We start from the raw sequence: 13,150 nt of genomic DNA, 5'->3' as shown, positions 1-13,150 counted from the left end.
TTTGCATTAAGTGGAAAATCTTAAAGAAAGTCATAAAAGCAATAAATAGGAATTGAATAACTTATACCCCAACTTAAACATGAGACAATATCCTCATTTGCCAAGACAACTTTATTTCAAATTAATTTGCTCACTTTTGACACACACATTGAAAACCTATTTTGAAACAAAATGTAATGTAGGAAGAGGCCATTCAATCTTTTGATCCTGCTCCACCATTCAATATGATCATAGCTGCTCATCCAGCTCAGTAACCTGTTCCCAATTTCTACCCTTTATCCCTTTAGCCCGAAGAACTACACCTGAATCCTTCTTGAAAATATTAAAGTGTTTTGGCTTGCTTTACGTGGCACAGAATTCCACAGGTTCACCGTTCTTTGGGATATTTCACCTCCTCTCAGTCCTACATGGCCCATCCTGTATCCTTAAACTGTCACCCTTGGTTCTGAAATCCTCAATCATCAAGAACATCCTGCCTGCGTTCACCCTGTTTAGTCCTGGTAGAATTTTATTGGCTTCTGAGAGATCACTTCCTCCTCTTCCTTCTAAACTTCAGTGAGTAGAGAAATGCAGGCCGTTCATGAATATGCCATCCAATCTTTCTTTCATTGTGTCTGAACGGGTAGAGGGTAATTTCTCTGAACAGTCCAATAGGGTTTACCTTTTAAGAAGTGGGATGGCAGTTTTGTCAGGGGTTGAATGCAAGGTTTCCTGGCTACTTTCTGTGTTGAAGGAAACTGTATCCGATATCCTGGATGGCGACGAACAATTACTGTTGTTCTGATTACTGTTTGGAATTATCTCCTCAAATAAGGAATCAGCATCATCTTTTTCGAGAGAGGAGAAAGCATTCAAATATAATTGGATAAATTACAGACAAACACACACAAAAAAAAACTTCACTATCTCCATGGATTAGATGGAAATTTAAGATTCCTTTGACTTGGCAAGATAGGTTTCATAGTACAACAGAACACAAACACCTTAAAAAGGGTTATACATGCTGGAATTAATAGGAGTAAGTTACTAAAAAGGAAATATAAGGCACTGCTTTTAGGCAACACGATTCTGTGACAACTTGTTTCAATCAGCAATGTCAAACTATAAGATCAGAACAAACACAGACATCAAATCATATTTTAAAATATATGAATGATTCTAAAACTGTAAAGAGTTGTAAGCTTTCCATTGATCACAAGGTTTATTTTGTGCCAAGGGCAGCTTCCACTGCCTAACCTCATCAACAGCCCTGTGTACACTAGAATCCCATGTCTACTACTCAATTGTTGTAACTTTCCTGAAAGCAAATAAGAAATACTGGCTAAACTGAATCTAATAGAGAAAATATTCATCGAAAAATACTTAAAACACATATGGATCTCACTACTTCAGCAAGCACGTTAATCAAAGATGATAATTGGTGAACAGTTTAGTTCTGCTTTAGAGAGAGAATCTCATTACTGTGAATGGTTAACTATTTATGACAGAACTATGAATTTTCTTATTTCAGAAATAAATCTAGCACTTGATAACACTAGGGAATGTGCTTTTAAGCTGGTTATGGTCACGCAGTGGTTATATTCCTGAAGTAATAATTCAGAGGCTTTAAGTAGTAATCTGGAGATTGGATTTCAAATCCCAAAATGACAGTTTATGAAATGAATTCTGTTAATTAACTAAATTCGGAAAGAGCAAAAAAACAAAATTTGAGAGTTTGGCCTCTATCTAACTCCCCTTCTGCCCTCGAAAATGGCTTAACGAAACAGGTGTATTCAAGGCAACTATTCCCCACCACTTTCTCAAATGCAATTAGGAAGGTGCATGAAATACCAGTTCTCTCAGCAATATCTAAATCCCTTGCCCAAAACAATGAGAGAACAAATACGAAGTTGAACACTGATTGTGAAAAATCTTTTAAAAAGTTTTTACAATTAGATCATTTAACAAAGACCAGTAAATTCCAAATTTCTCAGGTAATGTAGCAAGTCTCCATGTGAAAGCACAGCTCTGACCCAAAAGTCATCAGTGAAAATCTTAACAGATACTGGCAAATCCAATTTCAATATATTTTTACTAATAACCATACAGCCCATTTAATAACTCCTCTTTCTTCCTCTCAACAAAAGTTATCATTGCTTATGTGTGTTTTAGGACAAGTAAGAATGTTGCCAAAGATAATCAATGTGCTTCACCACCAAGTTTCATTAGCTGCGAATAACAAGTTGTGGAAATAATCTAACTCAAATTTGCTGTCCTTTACTAGGAGGGTTCACTAGATTCTGCAGAGTCCATGTATTTCTATTTTGATATGTAAGTAAAATTGCTGAGGATTAAAGAGAACCACCAAAATATTTAAGTTAAATTGGCTTAATGGTAACACACTCATGTGACAGATTAGAATTATTAGTTCAAGTCCTACTCTAAGGCTTCATTACATTTCCTTGGCTAATATATAGGGAATATTGCATTTAAGGAATTGGCTACTTTCAGCTTTTAAGCCAAGACTCGAGCGATACTGTGCAGAAGATGTCAATCATACCATCAACAATAATCTACTGTAGTCAGATTTGTTGTTAACAGAATTTAGATGTCTCAATTAATTAATTGGCTCTGAGATGTATTAGGGCATCACAAGAACAAGACAGACAACATATAAATTCAAGTTTGGTCTCCAATTTATCAGCAAGATCAGGATACACATGTAAATCAGAAATCAAGGCAGTTGTTCAGCTAACTGAAACACAAACACACAATTTTAGAGATGAACCAAAAGTAAAGTCAATTGATTTTAGTCAAGTGTCAAAGTTACAAAAACTTAATTTCTATGTCTGTCCTTAATGGAAGTGTATTAAAAATGATTTTAAAGCACCTACATATTTTCAGACAATAGTCTGTAATTTAAAAAAAAACTATATAGGTGAAGGTCTCTTCACATCTTACCCACAATCAAAAGATTCTGACAATTTTACCAATCTGTAATTTGGATGTATGTTCAGTCAATCTTAACCAACCTCTTTTCTCTTTACACAGAGCAACAACTTTTGGTTGACTGATTGGTGTATCAATCAAGGGGGGCCTTAACTCTGCCATCTTCATCTCTTCATCAGAAGAAGTATTTTCAGTATCCTATCAAAGAAGAATGAGAAAGGAGGGAATTTTTAAAAAAAATTTTGAATGCCATACAAATCATAAAATCATAAAAAATCTTTCTACCATTTCACATTTTAAACCCTAGTCCTTATTCAGAAAACAAAAAAAATTGTTTAAAAAGTGCCCTGCTATACATAACCTAAATGGTTATACATACTAAAAACTTATCCCAGTTCTTTTGCTCACCCAAATTTTAGCAACCCCTGAAGCTACTGATCCATATCACTTAAGATCAGTGTAAATTTTACGTCATCTTGGCCTTTTTTAAAGCTTGTTCCAGTGGGATCCACATAACTCCATATACCAAGAGTTATGTGGATCCCACTGAATCAAGCTTTAAAAAAGCATCTCAAATTTATTGAAAGCAAGCCAGACGATTGAGAATAACTTTATGCTCTTAAAGCATCTTTGGATCAGTTAATTTATTAGATTGGCTGCTCTTCAATGGATATTTCCATGCACATCCTTTAGCTACAAACAGAAAATTCTCTAAGTTGTGAGACTACAATAATTCAATCTGAACAACTCTCCTTGCTCTGAAAGAACAGCTACTGCATAATCATACTGTTGCAACTGGAGGCAAAGTTTCCTTTGATACAACAGAAATTCCGAATGCGCTGAGATCTCAACAATTCTGGAACAACCTGATTTTTCAACAACATTTAAATTGCAGAAATATTATTTTCTGCACAATGTCAATTATCAATTTCACTAAATTCTCTTAGTCACATTTCAATCAAATTATACAAACTAAATTTGAACATCCAGCCTCAGATGAGCAAAAATGCAATAATATGTTCAGTTCAGACAGTACAGTGATATACTTTGGTTGGCTCCCACCTTTTCTTGATGGAACATCTCAAGTCACTTAGCTTCAGGGCTGTCCATTCACTCAAACTGACAGAATGGGTCATTTCTAAATGCAATCAATCATAAGAGTTATAGAGTAATACAGATGTACAGCATGGAAACAGACCCTTCGGTCCAACCTGTCCACGCTGACCAGATATCACAACCCAATCTATTCCCATCTGCCAGCACCCAGCCCATATCCCTCCAACCCTTCCTATTCATATACCCATCCAAATGCCTCTTAAATGTTGCAATTGTACCAGCCTCCACCACTTCCTCTGGCAGCTCATTCCATACACGTACCACCCTCTGTGTGAAAAGGTTGCTCCGTAGGTCTCTTTTATATCTTTCCCCTCTCACCCTAAACCTATGCCTCTAGTTCTGGACTCCCCGACCCCAGGAAAAAAAGACTTTTCCTATTTATCCTATCCATGCCCCTCATAATTTTGCAAACTTCTATAAGGTCACCTTTCAGCCTCTGACCCTCCAGGGAAACAGCCCCAGCCTATTCAGCCTCTCCCTATAGATCAAATCCTCCAATTCTGGCAACATCCTTGTAAATCTTTTCTGAACCCTTTCAAGTTTCACAAGATCTTTCCGATAAGAAGGAGACCAGAATTGCACGCAATATTCCAACAGTGGCCTAATCAATGTCCTGTACAGCCGCAACATGACCTCCCACTCTTGTACTCAATACTCTGACTGATAAAAGAAAGCACATCAAACGCCTTCTTCACTATCCTATCTACCCGCGACTCCACTTTCAAGGAGCTATGAACCTGCACTCCAAGGTCTCATTGTTCAGCAACACTTCCTAGGACCTTACCATTAAGTGTATAAGTCTTGCTAAGAATTGCTTTCCCAAAATGCACCAGTTGTGAAATAATTTGAAACATCCAAAGGAGGCAAAACTACGATACAAGCACCGGTTCTTTTGTTCAGAAACATCTGAAATTGGAACAGGAACAAGCCATTTGGTCCTTCTGTACCTGCTTTGCCATTTATTAAAGTGATGGAAGATTGATTGTGGTCTCACTCTACTTTCCTACCTACCCCCAATACCTTTTGACTTTTTTTTAAAAAAGTCAAGAATCTGTCAACCTCTGCTTCCTTTCCTTGATTGGGGATGTGTATGCACAGAAATGAAGTCTGAACAAGGAAATGTGTTTTGTACAATTGTCCTAATTTCCCTTTTGCTGTGTATATTATGCATGTCATATGTGAAAGACTGTGATTCATGCTTTCTTAATTAAAAGCAAAATTTTTAAAAAGTTTTTTTGTTTACATAATAAACTATAATGGTATGAAGTTCTGACTATTGCACATCACAATTTGCAAACCAGCTTGAGTTGTAAATTTATTTGGGGGAGGTGGGGGTGGGGAAAGAGGAGGGGTTTGACTGACATGTGCAAATAGGAAAATGGCATGGGGGGGGAGAAAAGAGAGAGAGAGAGAGAGAGAGAGAGATGGCAAGATAGGAATGGTTGGGAGTGAATATGGCACAGGGACTGGAAGTGGGGCTGAAAGTGGGGCTGAATGGCCTGGGAGGTGTAGCATTGAGGATCTGAGCATAGTCTCGAGAATTGTGTGAAAAAGATGAAAGGAATGAGGCAGGTGTGGCTTGAGGGTGAATGACTCGGGAAGTATGATATACTATTTTAAAAGTTACTATTGTAATAAAAGGTAATTTCAATATATATTGATTGTCTCTTTTGATATTGAATTAACCAGAATCATAGCTGCTTTGCTCAAGGCAAAGCCATAAAAATCAGGCAAGTAACTAAAACAGAATCAAAAATTCAAATAATGAGAAAAGTTGAACTGAGAAAAGACGGTCGGTGCTAATTGTGAATCAGTTGGGGATTAATTACATTCCTGTGGTGGTCATTAATTGAGGACTCACCTTTGATAAGGTATTTAACAGCAGGCTCCAACAGTGGTTGGAGGTGGATGAAATAGAATGTGTCACTACAGATAAAGCTTCTAAGTTTATAAAGGCTATGCTACATTTCTATTTTTCACCAACTGGCTATCTGAATTGTAATATTAAAAAAACAAAGGAAATGTTTAGCATTTATTACATCGAAATCAGAGCAGCTAAACTATGAACTGACATCAGTTTGGTTTTTAAATTTGTGCAAATCTATTTGTCCCCTAACTTTGAAATAATTTAGAAGCAATATTGCAAGTACTGATTATCAGCAGTTACCAATATACCTCAAGTACATCTTCATCGTTGGCAGCTGTGCTTGTATCTTCAGCATCATCATCAACTGCATTTGTTTGGATAGTTTCCACATTGTCATTCAGGTCTTGCTTGATGTTTTGATTTGTGCAATTTTCTACCGTATTTGATTCAATATTTTCTGTTGGTGTGTTAGATTCTATGGTGCATTCCGTTACCTAAGAATATAGCACTTTTTAAAAATATTGCAACTGAATGCAGGTCTTTATTTTTTGAAATACAATCTTATATGTCATGCAATGCAGAAAACAAAACACAAGATAGCAATTTTATTTAAAGTTAAAAATCACACAACACCAGGTTATAGTCCAACAGGTTTATTTGAAAGCACTAGCTTTCGGAGCACTGCTCCATCGTCAGGTGGTTGTGGAGTAAAGGCCACCTGAAAGAGGAACAGTGCTCCAAAAGCTGGTGCTTCCAATTAAACCTGTTGGACTATAATCTGGTGTTGAGTGATTTTTAACTTTGTCCACCCCAGTCCAACACCAGCACCTCCAAATCAATTTTATTTAAATTCAAAAAACAATTTATTTCGATATGAAGAGTTGTATTAACAAATTAATACCTGCATTTTGGTACAGGTGGCAGATAAAATTTCTCATAGGCAAATTAGAAAAAGTTATATTAATAGTATCTAAATTCCTCAAGTCTACAAATATCATTTAAATTGAAGACCAATAAAGGGAAATTTTCTGTTCTCAATGATATGACAATTGAATTTATAAGATACAGTTCAAAATGCTTATATATCTACAAAGGGATTTAGAACCCAGCAATATGAATGCATTTTAGGATGACTGACAAGTTCAACAAATAAAAATCCAAATGGAAGGAAATGTGCTAACTCCTTTAAAAGGATATCTTCTGTGCGAGTACAAACACATTTTCAATTATAACACTTTCTGCATCTCATCAGTATCATGGTGAAAATGAGAGTCGACCAATATATGAAGAAATACTTTAAAAATTCTTCTGAAAAACATAAATTGGCATCACTTCTTTTGGAGACAGACAACAGCAAGGAGAATCTGTTTATGTTTTCAGATTTCTGATTAACCATTTTAAGTTGCTTGTGTCTTTAAAGTCAGAAATCCAAAACAGCGGCAGCGTGCTCAAGTGAAATACAGACCTGTGCAGTGTGCACTTTTTGTATAAGAATATGTGCAAGTTTACTTGTATCTATTTGAAGTAAAACAAATTGTAACCTTTAAAGGATATTACAAGCATCTTTTGAATGAAAATAATGAATTGGTAGGTCATTAACTGAATGACATCAATATCTAATTACAATAACTATTTCGTGCTACAATTTGTGCTCTCTCACCTCTACTCCAGAATTTTTTGTTGTGACTGATCGGTCATCATTCTGCTTCATTTCAGTTCCAGAATCATCTGACGTTCCATCATCCTTTAATCTATGTACCACACTCTGTGCCGTTTTAACCATGTTTTTGAGTTCATCAGGATATGGTGTCGGATATCTTTTTAAGTTACCCTCCTATACGTGAATAAAAAACATCATAATGAACATTTCATTGGTAACTTATTGGTTTTGCAACAGTATAGAAAAACTGGTCACATTTTTAATGAAGATCAGCATGAGGTCAAACAGATGTGTGGATTCTTTGTAGACAACCATTTCTGTTCTGCACATGACGTAACAACTGAACTATTCATGGTCAAATCAGGATCTTAATTACACTTATCGCATGTTTCTTCTATACTTTTATATAGAAGTACAACCAACAGAATAAACAAAGTATGAAGACTGACTGTCACAGACTTAATTTATCACATATTATTGAACCTCCTATAATAATTAAAATTTGTATGCCTGAATAAACACTTATACAAATCCTCTAACTACTGTGAATTGAAGATACAATTTCCTTAAAAAATTTGATAGCCATTTAAAAAGTAAACATTGTAAGCACAGTAGATTGCAAGGGAGTTTGGTGTAGAATCTAAGACAGACACGGACAAGTTGGCCTGTGGGCACATAGACAGTAGAAAGAATTCAATATTGAGAAGTGAGAGGTGATCATTTTAGTCAGGAAAACAGGAATGAATAATATAAAACAAAGGGTAGAGAGGAAATTTGTTCAATGTATTTAAAATCATGTGGGGTCTGAGCAGAGTAAATAGAAAAAATGTTCCTAATTGTAAAAGGATTGACAATGAGAGAGGACAGATTGAAAGTTAAGCAGTTCTGGCTGGAGACAGGTGCAAATAATTCTTTTGCACTCCTGCATTGGGATCCCTCATATTTGAGAACAAGGATATATTTGTGGAGTTCCCACCTCCTCTTTTTTCAATTGTTCACCACATTGCGGCATTTCTGGTCATGGGATCTCACATGGATTCTGCTTCCATTGTCCAGCAAGCAAGCTTGTCTTGTGTTGTGGTGTCACCTCTATTTGTAGTGTCACACTTTATTTGCTCCTGACATCCCCTCCTCCACTCTTCATGAAGAATGTGACAGATTGTGGTTGAGTGCAATTTTGTTGCTGATCTCCAGCACCTTATGGTTACCAGCTCGGAGTAGCTAGATTTGCTCCAAATCTATCCCATTTCACACAACGGTAGCATCACACAATATAATGGAGGATATTCTCAACGTGAGAGCAGGATTTGGTGTCCATTAGAACTGTACATGTTAATACCTTCATGCACAGACACATCTGTGGCAGGAAGATAGGTGAGGATGAGGAGAAGTAGATTCTTTTCCATCTTGTTGGTTCACTCACTATCTCCTACTGGTCCAGTCAAGCAGCTATGTCCTTTTGGACTCAGTCAGTAGCGTTCCACAAAGGAAGAACCAAATGGGAGTTGTACAAAAAATTGGCACCCAGTCATCAGGAACAGTGGGAGACATTGGTTAGTTAGTCACTGCGAGGCTAGCGTTTACCTCCAGATAATTACTCTAACATTGTCCCATTATTAATAAAAAGAAGGAAGAAATAGACCAGCAAATTATAGACCAATCAGTCAAACCTCAGCAGCAAGGAAGTTATCCAAAACGAATTCTGAGGGATAGAACACATCTGTGCATGAAGAGACAGGTTTACTTTTGATAATCTGCACACATTTGTGAAGGGAAAGTCTAGTTTGACAAATTTGATCAAGCTTCTGAGGAGATAACTAAGTGTGTTGATGAGGTTAATTAATCTGATATGACATACATGGACTTTAGGACGACTTTTGATTAAGGGTCCTCAAGGCTGACAAGTCAAAAAAAGTAAAAGCCCACAGCAAAGTGGCACATTGGCTGAGAAACAAGAACCAGAGGGCAATGGTAGAGGTGTGACTGAAGTGTGTCTCCAGTAGGATTTCACAGGACTCAGTGATGGAGCCCTTGATGTAAGTATGTGGTGTACATTAATGATCTGGAGGAGGCATGGTCAAGAAGATTACAGATGACACAAAAATTAGTACAGTGGTAAATAGTGAGGGGGGGGTGACAGTAAACTGCAGGAGGACATCAACAGACTGGTCAGATGGGCAGAGCAATAGCTTATGGAATTCAAGTTGGAAAAGTGAGACATAATGTAGTTGTAAAGGACTAACAAGGTAAGGTATTACACTATGAATGGTAGGACCTGGAAAGAACTGAAGATTAACCAGATCTTAGTGTGCCTATCCATAGACTCAGGGCAGGATAGGTAGGTGATTAAGAAGGATATTGTATTGATGCCTTGGCTAATAAATGCAGGAGCAAAGAGGTTATGCTGGAACTAGATAAAAATTGGATGAGTACAACTGGAAAACCATGTGTAGGTCTGGCCACCATATTATAGGAAGCAGTAATTATACCAGAAATAATACAAACTATTTACACTAAGTGGAGTCGCAGGTATACAGAATAGTGAAGGTGGCATTTGGTATGCTTGCCCTTATTGGTCAGTGCATTCAGTGTAGGAGTTGGAAGGTCATGTTGCAGCTGTACACAATATTGGTTAGGCCTCTTTTGGATTACTGTATTTAATTCTGGTCTCCCTGCTATAGCGAGGATGTTGTGAAACTTTGAAAAGGTTCAGTAAAGATTGGCAAGGATGTTGCCAAGGTTGGACGGTTTGAGCTACAGGGTCAGGATGACTAGGCTGGAGCTAGTTTCCCTGGAGCGTTGGAGGCAGGGGGGTGACCACATAGAGGTTTATAAATTCTTGAGGGTTATGGATAAAGTAACTAGACAAGGTCTTCATCCCGGGGTGGGCAAGTCCAAAAATAGATGGAACAGGTGAGAGGGGAAAGATTTGAACGGAATCTAAGGGGCAACTTTTTTACTCAGAGGGTGGTGTGTGTATGGAATGAGCTGCCAGAGGAAGTGGGGAAGGCTGGTGCAATTACAATATTTAAAAGCTATTTGGTTATTTAAATTAATAGGCTGGATTTAGAGGGCTATGGGTCAAATGCTGGCAAGCAGAACAAGATTTATTTATGATATCTGGTTGGCATGGATGTGTTGGATCAAAGGGTGTGTGTTTCTGTGCTGTATATCTATGACGCTATGACCCTAAACAAATGTGTAAAGGGCAGAACAAACTCAGCAGGATAGTCTGATCCAAAGTTGATAGGACAATGCTTTTTCCTGTAGGGATGAATAACCAGGGGACACAGGTTAAAGTGAAAGGTAGAGGGTTAAAGGAGAGTTGAGTAGAAAGATTTTCATCCAGTGTGTGGTGAGTCTGGAAGGGCTGAAAGGGTCATTGAGTAAGAATCTTTCATAACAGTTATTAATTAGTTGCATTGTGATAGTTTCCAGGGCTATAGCTCAAAAACTGGAAAATGGGATTAGTGCAGTCCGTAGGCAGAATAAACAATATTGTTCATCACTACTTCCACCATGTTTGCTTTGCAAAATATTCTGTTGTAAACTCCATTCTAAGTAACCCATTTCACAAAGGATTAGAAAGAAATACAGAGGTGTAAATAGGGTCAGATGTACAGCACAAAGACAGGCCTTTCGGTCCAACTCCAAACATTTTCCTGTATAGCTGCATTCACATGTTAGCTATCGGATAACTAAAGGATCCAAAATTAGTGATCTTTACACAAGTAATGTTCACATATCAAGGCTGCACTGTCAAAGCAACTATTTTTCAGGCTGAACAGTAGCAATGTGAAATACAAGTGATTTGTCAGTATTCCTATCATGGAGCAGTTACAATAATGACCACATGGTGATGCTGTCGTTCTTATTGGTTTAGCCGCCCTAAATCACACAAGAGGCTATTGGTGAGTCATGGAGTAGAAAGTGCACACCGTAAAATAAGTAATTGGTGTTTTTCCACAGATAAAATGTTTCTATGGACTTGTCAACCTAACAAGCAGTTTTAAATGGATAAGAAATTCATTTATTTTTATTGGTGTACTTCAAACTGAATCAATGTTGATCCATTCCTGTGCATTTAAAACTCAAACAAAGTTAAGTGATAGGCTTCCTTGCAAGTCCCATTAAAAAAAAATCAAATTACAGCTGTGCCTCAAGTCTTACTTGGACAGAATGCCTTGGGAATTTGTTCTCTCTTTTTGATTATTTACTCATGTAAATTACTCTATAAAAAGTATTACGTTTCTGTCAAGAAGTTACTGTTGAAAAGCAAAGTCTTGTTAATTTTGTTCGTAGAATCCAAGCCAGTTAGAGAGATTGAAACCCTAACACAAATATGGTTTCTTTTGTGGAGAGTTTATTCACAACCTCAGTTTTACCTTTCTTACCTCACACCCAGTGTCACAATTGGGCCTACTGTAGATCCACTCAGACAATTAATAACTTTCAACCTTTCTCTTAAATAAAGACATTAATTAATTTCATGACTTGACTCATCAGACATGAACAATTTTAACTTCAAGGAAAATAGTTTGACATTTGAGGAGTGAAAAGAAATATTGAATGTAACTTGATTATTAAGGTAAGCTATTTGTCAATCTGCACGCCCAACTTGTTTGCCCCCTGTCCACCAGGAGTACCTTGCCAAAGACAAAGAACAACCTGAAAACTTCTCTTCCAATGACCCAGCCCAAGGGAAGGCACTCAGTTTGAAACTAAAGTCATCATGCCGCAGAAATCCGCTCAATTATTTTTATGATTTAAATATTGAAGGAAAGCTTTCCTCTTTAAAGTATTTCTCACAACAATGGCAATATTCAAAAGGTAAAACAAAAGCAATTAAAAATATAAATGGAGCAAAATAATTATTTCCTTTCATCATTAAACTCTTATGAATTAATACAAATAGCTCAGTATTAATCAGTGATTGGTAACAAATTCAAGGTGAGTGCTAACTTGCACACTACTGACATTAAAGTCACCACACACAATTCAGTTCAGTCAAGTATTTGTATCTGCATGATGGCAACAGCATAGTATTTCAAAGTAATTTGCATAATGAATAGTTTGCCATGTAATGGCTCAAACACCCAGATGTTGAAACAGCTCTCTAATACTCACCCCCTACAAGTAACCATGGAAACAATAACAAATCTGTTTCCAGGGGATATTAGTTACTTAGGGAAAATCCTTGCACCCCAAATTATGGCGAACTATTTAACATTCTTTATTTCTCATTTCTTTGGACATGTGGAACAAGCTAAGAAAGCCTCATTTTAATGTTTCATCTATGACATTGCAGTGTTCCCTCATTGTGGCACAGGGGGTAGGTAATGCATTCAAGCTGTGGCCCTGCGCTCAAGTTCAGAATTTTAAATTTGAAGCAAAAGTGCTCTGAATGTAATTAAGGCTAAAATGAAACCGCTACCTTTTGAACACCCAAGGATATCTTTTATAGCTTTAAGGTGTCACTTTATCTGAGTATATGTTAAGCTCACCCGAGGTGGTGCCTCTCTCTCATCCTTGTCCTCGTCACACTCAAAGGCCACTTGGGCTCGTTGCTTCCTCTGCTC

The 13,150-nt window shown here is 37.1% G+C and overlaps 1 protein-coding gene across 1 annotated transcript in view; it reads right to left on the bottom strand.

Moving 5' to 3' along the window:
• LOC140496172 (erbin-like) overlaps nucleotides 1-13,144 on the bottom strand; it is a 40,058-nt gene extending 26,914 nt beyond the window's left edge. Inside the window, exons 1-5 of the mRNA XM_072595690.1 lie at nucleotides 13,076-13,144; nucleotides 7,572-7,745; nucleotides 6,220-6,405; nucleotides 3,012-3,126; nucleotides 662-827 (exon numbers count right to left, since the gene is read on the bottom strand). Of these exons, the coding sequence (XP_072451791.1) occupies nucleotides 662-827; nucleotides 3,012-3,126; nucleotides 6,220-6,405; nucleotides 7,572-7,694 (590 nt within the window). The 5' untranslated portion in view covers nucleotides 7,695-7,745; nucleotides 13,076-13,144. The remainder of the gene's footprint in view (nucleotides 1-661; nucleotides 828-3,011; nucleotides 3,127-6,219; nucleotides 6,406-7,571; nucleotides 7,746-13,075) is intronic.
• Between the last annotated feature and the right edge of the window lie 6 nt (nucleotides 13,145-13,150).

The sequence above is a fragment of the Chiloscyllium punctatum genome, chromosome 2 (assembly GCF_047496795.1).
Source record: "Chiloscyllium punctatum isolate Juve2018m chromosome 2, sChiPun1.3, whole genome shotgun sequence".
Classification (NCBI taxonomy): domain Eukaryota; kingdom Metazoa; phylum Chordata; class Chondrichthyes; order Orectolobiformes; family Hemiscylliidae; genus Chiloscyllium; species Chiloscyllium punctatum.
Note: the sequence above shows the minus strand (reverse complement) of the source record. Positions and strands in the feature narration are given on the sequence as shown.